We start from the raw sequence: 10,687 nt of genomic DNA, 5'->3' as shown, positions 1-10,687 counted from the left end.
TCCTGCAAGATTTCAGAAATCTTTTTGATGAAGTGAAAGTGTATTTTCTTTATTTCATTCTTTTTATGTAAGAGGGTGCAGCCTGTCCTCCAGAACACCACGTTGGCATTGTGTCACTGAGCACATGGTGCCATCTAGAGGGAGAAACTGCCAATGTGTTTTGGATTTTTTTTTAGCATGATTGCCAATGTACACGATGACCAAAGCAAACGGCACAAATCCAGTTGATGTACAAGAAATATAACATAATAGAACATTTGTTGACATACAGTATTATTCAATCCAAATGTCGTCCCTGTGAGATGGGCATCATCGCTTCCTTTGGACACTTTACTCAAAATCCAGATGCGATGAAGTGAAGCATACTTAAATTTACCATTGTGAAGCCTGGAAACACAAATCAACACGTACCTGTACATTATAAACACAAAATTGAAACTGTAAATGTGCCTAAACCAATGTAATGTAAGCTTGCAATAACCTTTAACAATGAACGAGCTATTGATCAAACTAATTGATTACATCCGTATGTTGTGTGAGAGAATGGCAGGTAAGTACAGTAAATAGGACACCTTTCCTATTTAAAATATGTTTTACAGACTTTAAACTGCACTTGCACAATTCGGTTGGAAAGTAAAGGGGGTAGCAAAAAAGACACGAATGATCAGTAGAACCGTCTTATTTCTTTCCACGGCAATGGGCGTTGACAACCATGTAGCTGTCAGGTGACATGTTCGAATTGAGAGGCTTGACTTTGTCCCGACAGCCCCGGATTTCAGTTCTGCTCACTGGTCTTCCTCTGCAGGGGTCGTGCTTCTGGAGGTAGCTCACAAAAGTCTCCCAGCCTCCACCCACACGCACCATCACGTTACGCTCATTCAGCATCTGCGCCCAAAAAAAAAGCCACACAGGGAATGTAGTTTTGCCACAATGTTTACGGATTAGCAATTAAATAAAAATAACACACTCTCACACACTCACACACTCACACACACACACACACGCACACACACACACACACACACACACACACACACACACACACACACACACACACACACGCTAATCTAATATTTACAACCTTGCCTTGCATATGAAGTTGTTGCCATGAAAGTCAAATGATCTCTCAGGTAGCTTTGTCAAAATCTCATTAAACCAAATGAAAGAGCACCTCGTGCCACCAGCTGAGCTCCCCCATGACAAACTAATCCATATATGAGCATGCATGCGCACAGGAGCAGTGACGCACAAAGCTTCATCCGCACACAAAACACGTAACGTGCACGACTTGTCAATAAAAAAAGACATCCAGCCTTGATGCGCGCGAACAGCTGTTGCAGAAAGGGCCGCTGTCTCGGATTCCAGACATCCTTCACAGGCAAGGAGATTTAGCGATGAAGACCAACTGCTGCCATGGCAACTACAGCCACAATACGAAAGCAGGGCAAAAAATTAAAGCGGGATTGAGATGAATCCATTGCACACCCACAACTCCCAGGAGACATTGACATTCCCAGGAGGCCTCGCAAAGCGGGCTATTGTCCTGTCAGCACTGGCCCACCCCCCTTCTTGGTTTATCGCCAATAAACCCTTCATTAAGGAAGCATTAAGAATGTGATCACACAAGCAGATATGCCCCCCCCCCCCCCCCTTCCCTCATGTTTCGAGACGCATGACACACGTATGGGATGAAAAATCAATGGCACATGCTCAGACTTAAGCAGCGCGGATGGAAACGCCGAGACGCGGTCTATCTCATCTGACATCCTCCAGATTAAAATGTTAAGGTTGACAGGGGTCAAGCCTGACATATTCTCCGTGAACACAGGATGTTATCTCCATTGCTGTTTTTTCACTGCGCAATTATTGCCTTTCTTGTTCATTCATAATTAAATGTACTACATATGATTATTTTTAATGGTTGCATTGTTAATTGGCTGTGTATTCTTCAATTATTCTTTTAAAACTAGACCGATAAGAAACCATAAAACACAGGCTTCAATTCCGGTATTCCGCATCTTTTAGATGTTTCCCTCCTCCAAAATACCCGATTAGATTTTTGTCAGACTCTTCCAGAGCTTGCTGACCGGAGTTTTACACCTGTGCTTTGAATAAAACATGTAAACCAGCGGTGTCAGAGTCAAGGGCCCAGATCTGACACGCCACATCATGTTATGTGGCCCACAAAAGCAAATCAAGCATGTCAAGTTCCATGATGCTTGCTAAAGTCTGAACCAACATTTCAAATTGCCATATGTAATCCACAAATACAGTTATTATTCTTGACTTCTGATTTTAAAACTAGTTTTTCATCCATTTGTTGTGCGCTGTGTATTTAATATGTGGAGGTGATGAAACATTTGTATGGTTTCCCAAAATTCATAACGGCCCTCCAAGGCAAACCATAATTACAATGTGGCCTGCGACCAAAATGAGTTTGACATCCCTGATGTAAACCATAACGTACTGTCAAACTCATTGTGATTAAGGCCCTTATAACTAAAACCATGTAAAACAAATACTAATAAATAAGTGTGGTAGCCTCATCATGGTATTACATATCCACTTTGTTCTTGGGGGCCCTGATGTAGAAGCAATTATGGGCATGACCTCCTGTAAGACAGCAAAAGTTGCAATGAGCCATTTGTTACATTGGCTTTCGTTTCCTGGAGTGGTTTATCACTTCTTGTCCGATATAATTTGGGATACCTCGGCGATGATTTGTGTGTGCAGTTGTAGATGCTTGTTTACCTGAATAAATTCATGTGAATGAACTGAATTGGATGTGCGTCACAATATGCATGTCGCAAATAAGTTTCAAGTCTTAGCCTTCAAGTTCAAAGCAAGCAGCTTTCCTTTTTTCTCCTCTCTGACTGAGATGATCCAAGACATACATGGACGAAAGGTTGTTTGAATTCTTTGAATTCGCTTCACAAGTGGCCTGACAATGGCAATCGTTGGGGGGGGGAAAATCCTTTTCATGCTCCAGACTTCATCAACAGTAGTCGCCATCTCGTGGTGGGGATCAGTTTGGAAACGTGGACTCAAACTCATTTTTTATCAGTGCTGTCGTTTGCTATGTTCTAAAGGAAACACCTATTGAGATATCTCCTTGACCAGATGTCGTTTTCCACCGAGGTTAACGAAAGCTGCTCAAAAAGGGAAAACGATTTGACTTCCCCTGGAGGCCCTATTGCAGTATACAGTATTTTTTCCCCCTGATTTTGTGGCGGCCCCTGGAGGTCATGATGCTCTTAGCATTTGGCTATGTTGCCCAATGGGCAAGCCAGCCCGGCGTTTGTGAATTTCTGTGACCAAACAATGTTTCTTCTGAATCTATAATTATCTGGATGTAATATGGTTCACTTTTTTTTAACTGTAACTGATTTATTGGCAGATGTGACCTGAGAAGAAAAAAATGATTGTTTGGGGAGGGCGGATATCTTTCGAATTTTCACACAGGCAGCTTGACTTGTGAGTCAGCAATAAAGCCCCATCCCCCTACACAGTCTGCTACGACTGCATCCCATAAAGCATCTGCTGCATTCCCCAGAGTCCTCCCTGTTCAGCCCACTGACTCATCTTATCCTGCTGAAAAATTAATGCGGGCCTCACGTGACAAGAAGATAGGATTGAAACAACTGCCAGTAGGAGTCAGACTTGAGCCAAACCGGCAGCGTCTGAGAACACTGGGCCCCTAATTTTTTTTTCTTCTCTACCTCCCCGAATTTTGCTGCTGTCGACTGCAAATGGACCCAATGTGGGAAAAATAAAGGTTATCTTATCTTATCTTAATAACATTTACAGTCATAGAAATGATCCATGGCGGGCATCTCACCATGAATGGACAAATCATCACGTGAAAATGAAACAGGACTTCGAATTTTGAAGTTTTCCTTCAGTGCCACCTTGAGGGTGACAATTGTGGCCTTGGAGCCGATGTGAAATGTGAAAATTGAGTTCTCCTCGAGGTGATACTTAGTTTTACAACACTGACGGCCTTCGCCTCTCATCTCGAGAGAGTCTGATCAAATTGTTGCAAAGAGTGTATAACAGCTAAGCTAATCTGTGTGGATCATATTTGAATAGATGTTTATTGTTTCACCTACACCATTATCATCTCTAATAATTTGTCAAATTAAACCGTGTTGTCCACCATGCAACAAAGCTTTACACACACACACACACATACATACATACATACATACATACATACATACATATATATATATATATATCATTCCACACCACACGTCACTCAAGCATAAAGAGATGAGGTCATTTCTGTACTTATGCTCAGGCCAAAATGTAAAACGTGATACTGTTCGAAAGGACTCCGTCCTTAGGTTTATCTTATTAGCAAATGTGTTGAACAAAGAATGGATGTGGCATGATCTTGTGCATGTCTTTCCTGTCAATGACACACTCAGATCGTGTCCTGGCTACACAGAGCCTAATTGGGCACAGAGGAAAAAAAAGGAAAGCTTTCCTCTTTTTCATCACCAGAGAATGGCTGAGCACTTCATTGCCACCATGATTGAATAGTCCCCTCCAAGGAAATGGGCTGGATGGGGAGGGCGGAGGGCTGAACGTTTACATATGAGGAGGGGCCGTCATGCTCAGTTGCTCATTAACAAGCTGTTCAATTAAACACGTTGCTAATGACGGTGTCTTGCAAATCAATAATTTGCGCTTGTTCCAAAGGTGTGTCCACATCTACGGGGTCATAATGGTGGATGGCCATTGAGGTTTATGGTAGGTTTCTTTCCACAAATGATGACAGCTGTGTGACACAAGGTGACAGATAGAGTCGGGGGTCAATGGGCGGCCGCAGTCCAGCCGCAGCGTGTTTGTGTTGTCAAAAGCTGAGGAAAAGCCAGTGCAAATCATGTCTCCAGTTGAGGAATTATGGCTCAGCGCAGACTAAGGACACAGGGTTGAGGTGCTACATGACGAGTAGATAGAAAAACTTTAACATCAAAATATCATGTTAAAGACCTCGTCTATTTAATTTTACGTTGCTAATGTACAGTTGTTTGAATAGATTTTTGGATATTTTTAAATAGCTAAAGGATGAAGGAAATAAAAGATAAGGACAGAACTCCAGCTCAATTAATTAAGCAAACATGGATATTCTATCTAGTGCGACTGCGCCCAACTAAAAGTATGCCTGGATGTTTTTGGTGTGAATGGCCTGCCACAAATAATGAAAAAAGTATATTGCATTATAATAAATAAATAAATAAATAAAGATCTGTTGTCTGTGATCATGCACAAGTAAAAGTGCTATTGAGGAATTGAGTGACATTGGGCTGGATTGACAATGTTCAATTTCACTTACTTCTACACATTCACCGTGAGACACCAAAGACTCAGTCGGACTTGTGCCATTAGCCTTATCTCTTATTTTCAACCAACCTAGGCTGACAGCATTGATTACCAATTAAAATTGTGCTTGGTCAATAGCACTTTCAATCAGATTAACAAAGCACTAATTGGTTTTCAACTAGTGACCAATGAGCCACAAGCTGTACACGTGAGTGAGTTCAGTGCAGTGCCTTTGTGGGTGGGCCCTAAGCGGAATTTGATTCAGGCCCTCCTCCCACCACTGCTTGACTTCTATACTGATGGTGTTACACTTTGGGATAGGCTTTTCATGTGTATGTCGCCACTTTCCATTCTTATTTATGTATAATTTTATATTTTGGATGTGGTGTTAACCTGATTTGACAAGTGTTTAACACATTTGCCATATAGTTCCTGGATGGAGTTTTTTCTGCCCACAGTAAAAGTTTCAGAGGTATATCATCAAGGTTAAAAAAAGGGTTTGAAATGTTTCCTGATTTAAAAAAAATCATAATTCATGAGTTATTCCATGCTAAAATAATTTCTACCAGTCAGCATTTGTTTAGCTCGAGCCCAATCTGAAAACGTCGTCAGTAATTGCAATGTATTATGGCTAGCAGATTCCGTGTTCAGTCAGAGAGAAACTTGCTGCAGAAAGACGACCGTAATAAAGGAGCAAGACGCTCAGTTTCCTGGCGAATGAAGAATGAGTTTGACTTGCTGTTGATGTGCATTAACATAGCCAGGGTATCCAACACGTAGCAATAACAGAACAGAGGTTCAAATTTGGGCTCAGGCCTCCCTGTGTGGAGTTTGCATGTACTCCCCATGCTTGGATGAGGTTTCTGCATGTATTACAGCTACCTCCCACATGCCAAAAACATGCATGTGTGGACCATTGAAGACTCCTAATAGTCCAAAGGTGTGAATGTGAGAGGAAATGGTTTCTTGTCTTGAGGTGGTTTGTGATTACCGGTAGCTGGCGTCCATCCAGGGTGTACCCTGCCTTTCACCCAAAAAGTGAGGACAAGCAGTATAGAAAACGGATGCATCAATGAAAATGGTTTGCCCTTAGACATCACCCATTTCACCCTTCAGGAACAGGAATTCTGTAATCTGATTCACAACATTATACTGCTATGAAAAAACATGGTCAGAAAAAAATTAAAGGAAAAAAAGCAAACTTGTTTTTCATTATTTTTCTGACATTGGAACAATAATGAAGGCTACCATTGCAGCAAACTAACGAGATCATGCACACACATGCGCGGTGCATAAGCATCAGCATCTTTATATGTATTTACCTCCTACTAACATTTTTACAAAAACAGCTCCCTCCTCCACCCCATGCTTGTCATTTGCATGCGAGGTTGGAGCAAGAATGAAATAATTCATCCAGTATACAATGAGACGCCTTCCCACATGGAAGGCCGCCGAGTCCCAAAGGGGCTGCCATTTGAACTGCACACAACAGCCTTATCTTTGTGAAATCTACCTGAAAGAGGCACGTTTCTTTTCCCCCCGGATTTGAACTCTTAGTTGAAGGTCTGTGTATTGAATAAAATCGTTGTCAGCCCAGTCTTATCCAGACCATTCGTTGCCAAGCAACCCTGACTCCCAGAAGGCCTTTCCTTGAGCCTTTGTATTGAAACATACAGGTGGTGAATGACTCACGGAGGCTGAAAGGCACCAACATCTCCATCCTACATAATGGCAAAAAAAGGTTGATTCAACTTGCTGAGACAGCGATGGATTAATGACCTTTTCTAAATCACATTATGCCCACACGAACTATCAAGAGATACTTTGGGGTGAGCCATTTCATATTCGTCTACAAAATGTTTGGCATAGAATGACATTCAAATGGTGTGCTTTCATTTCATATACTTTTTACATTATTTTACATTATTAGCCTCTCACCCAGTCTAGCTTATTACTTGACGGTGGTCATGCAATGAATATAAATCTAAAATCGGTTGTACGCATTGGTGACGACTTACAACAAAACTAAATTACAAATTAAAATTAAATTATGTATGCAATACACATTTACAAATGTAGACACAACATAAATACAAACATCCCAACATTGGGTCTTAAGGCAAGTGATTGTGTGAGCCCTATATGTAAATGGAATGTGTTGATCAGTCTAAATTGTACAGTAGACTGCACAGTGCAAAATATGAAATATTTTTAAAAATACAGATTTGACACCTTCAGATGAATTTGACTTTTGAACACAATTCACTTCAATTGTTGTTCTGTTAAAAACGTGTCACATTGTTCACCATACAACCAACAGGAACATTGTTTACAATATCAGGTCTATCACAAGCATCTCTACTGGCTGTCCTTCAAAACAAGCACTGTCTTCGGCCACGCCTCCTGATTTCACTTTGTTTTGAAGAAACACAATAAAACACAGCGTTGTTGTTACAAAGCAAATGTTGAAAACATTGAATCATGAATGTCATGCTTTTAAATGAGTGATAATAATGGCACTGTGATTATTTTACTTGTTGATGCAGGCTGCCAACCAATCCCCTAACTGAACATACACTGCCTGCATGGACGTCAAATCAATGAAACTACTTGTGACCTGAACAATCAAGGATATGTTGATAATATGGGTAAAATCTGAATGTTCTGAGCTCCTGTTTGAATCCAGTGTTGTATTTGGAAAAAAAATATGTTGCCAGAAGCTATGATGCTACAGGGGAGGCCTTCATGAATGTACTGTAGCTCAACTCGCCATATCCAATGAACGCCACCTTGTTCTTCAGACTACAAATTAATTGCGGCTCAACGAAGAACACCTTTCCTGAGAGTAGCCAAGCCATCAATTCCACTGTATCAACATTATTTTTAGCATTAAATGAAGCACTTCACAGATTATTTTACCCAGACCGAGTGTTAAAAAACTCATCTTGATGAATATCTTATGCTAAAATTCAACAATGGCCTACTTAAGCTTACCTCCGTGTGTGTGAATGGCGGCATGGCGCTCACGTTTCCACACGTGGGGAGTGCAAATGCGTCAAAAGTTAGGTCCACATTGCATTCAGCAAACATTACGTGTGCGTAGGAATATTTGGCCGGCTAATGATCATTCATTTCAACCTGTAAGCAGTGAGTTAATAAAGCACAGCTTGGCAGTGTACTCACACTTTTGTGTTTATTACTTCAGCAAGAAGTATATCCTGGAATCTACCACTGGCCAGGGTAAGACAAGAGATCCTGGAAGTTGAAGTAAGCTATTATAAACTAAAAAGGAAAACTTTTGCCTCAAATGACGCTACTACAGCAACGCACTGGAGTACACTCCAGTTCAGGGGATATAGCTGTCTTAAAATAATTGATTGGATGAGGATTTGTCAAGTGCTTTGGACAGCATATGCTGCAGATCCGGGGTGTCAAACTAATTTTTGCCGTGGGCCACATTGAAGTGACCGTTTTCCTTGGAGGGCCATTAGGACTGTGAAAGCATTGAAAGAAGTCAAGAATAATGATTGATTCGACGATTGTTTAAGTTACTGTAATGAGGGGTTTGGGAACAAGATAATACAATATCTTACAATATCTCTCAGATTTATTACATATGAGAAGTTGAACTTTTGGTCCAGATTTTAGCGATCATGGTAGAAGTTGATATGTTTGATTTGTTTTCGCGGGCCACATAAAATGATGTGGCGGAACATATCTGGCCCCCGGGCCTTGAATTTGACACCTGTGCTGTAGATAAAGGGCTGCCTTAGTGCACTCTATTTGCCATTTATCATTTTGCTCACCATTTTGGGGAAAAGTACAATAAGTAAATTGTGTAAGTTTATTCGGTACGCGCTCGTCAACATGTGAACAAGCTCTAATAAAGAGTATATAATTTTCTATCAATATTAATTCAGAACTGCACCAGATGATGTATGTAGGACAGTTGTATGTTGTTATATTGTGTTGGGGTTTTTTTTCACTATTTATTTTCTCCGTAATTGCAAGACAAAGGATGCAGGAAGTGCTATATATCTGGATCGTTAACGACAGTGTGTTCAAAAGGTTCACATAGAGTCAGGGACGCATTGCAATATGGATTTGAAAAAACAAACACCCCCAAAAAAACGGATGCAGGCAAGTGAACATTACGAAACATTAAGAAATACTAATTAGATTAGCTGTCAGTAGGTGTTCTAGATTACTGACTGACTGTAACTTGTGAGTAGTGCATAAGTGGGTAAAGATAAACTACAGGGGAAAAAAAACTGAGGTGTAGCCATGCAATGCTTACCCGTATATAACAAACTTTTTCCCCCACACGATAGCAGTTTCTTGGCTGCTTTTCAACAGGGAACCTATTTGGACAGCTGCAGGGTGGATTTTCAATAATGTTTCTCACCTGATAAGAGGTTAGACAGACACAGGGTGTTAACGTACTGCAGACATGCAACATTCATAATGTTTGCAATCTCAAATAATAAATTCCACAAATGAGGCATACAGTGTCATCCAAAATGTTGCTGGCGCCGGTGCTCTGTCTGATAGTGGATTTGCTGGAGTGACGGTTCAGGTGGCAAGGTGTTGCGGGTCTTGCCCCAATGGCCACTTGAGTTTGGCCTTTGGAGGCTGCAGATGTGCCAGTGGAGCACAAAGGCGTTTGTGTTGAAGCTGTGGTTGAGCAGCGTTTGGGAGCTGAGAGGAAGGACTGTAGGAAACACGTGGGCATTGGGTCCGCAGTGGCTGATGGAAGATCAGACGCGAAGGGTGAGATGTGTGCTTCAGAGACACAGATGGAGCTTGGAGTGAGGGGCACTGGTGGAGAGGGAGGGGGTGGGGTCGGGGACTTGCTTGAATGCAATTGTGAGCAAAGCTCCGGGGTTGGAAAAAAGGAGAAGGGTAGCGTGGACAATGGAGAGGTACTCTCTCCTTCTTCCCTCTCTGTCTCTCTCTCTAACTTCACCAGGCCTGGAGGCTCAACGCCATACCTGAAAAGGCAAAAATATGTCAATCATTATGAGGTCATTCAAAATAGCATTTAGAAATAGTACAAATGAATGTTGCTCCTTTTTAACAGCTATTTCATCAAACATACTGTGTGTAGATAATAATGAAAATAATAATGAATGAAGAGCTTAAACAGGACACTGCAAAGCAAATTTCGAAGTAATTGAAAGATTCTGCCTCTTTTCACACTTTCATTCATTGCTTTTGGCTGGAGCACTTCATACAGTTAACGTCGTTAGTTACCTGGTGGCCATGCGTCCCAGCGCCATCAGGCATAGGCACACTTCCCAGGGTTGCTTATGGAGGACTACACACGGCACATGTACAAAACACAAACAAAGAGGAGAGA

At 41.4% G+C, this 10,687-nt stretch overlaps 1 protein-coding gene across 3 annotated transcripts in view; it reads right to left on the bottom strand.

Annotated features, from left to right (window-relative positions):
• Window positions 1–43: 43 nt before the first annotated feature.
• gas2b (growth arrest-specific 2b) overlaps window positions 44–10,687 on the bottom strand; it is a 28,870-nt gene continuing 18,226 nt past the window's right edge. For all 3 annotated transcript variants that reach the window (XM_052063214.1, XM_052063215.1, XM_052063213.1), the window contains 4 exons: window positions 10,582–10,645; window positions 9,836–10,319; window positions 9,626–9,733; window positions 44–885 (listed from right to left, as the gene is read on the bottom strand). In XM_052063214.1, coding sequence (XP_051919174.1) covers window positions 679–885; window positions 9,626–9,733; window positions 9,836–10,319; window positions 10,582–10,645 — 863 coding nt within the window. In that variant the 3' untranslated portion in view covers window positions 44–678. The remainder of the gene's footprint in view (window positions 886–9,625; window positions 9,734–9,835; window positions 10,320–10,581; window positions 10,646–10,687) is intronic.

This window comes from Hippocampus zosterae, chromosome 4 (assembly GCF_025434085.1).
Source record: "Hippocampus zosterae strain Florida chromosome 4, ASM2543408v3, whole genome shotgun sequence".
Classification (NCBI taxonomy): Eukaryota; Metazoa; Chordata; class Actinopteri; order Syngnathiformes; family Syngnathidae; genus Hippocampus; species Hippocampus zosterae.
Note: the sequence above shows the minus strand (reverse complement) of the source record. Positions and strands in the feature narration are given on the sequence as shown.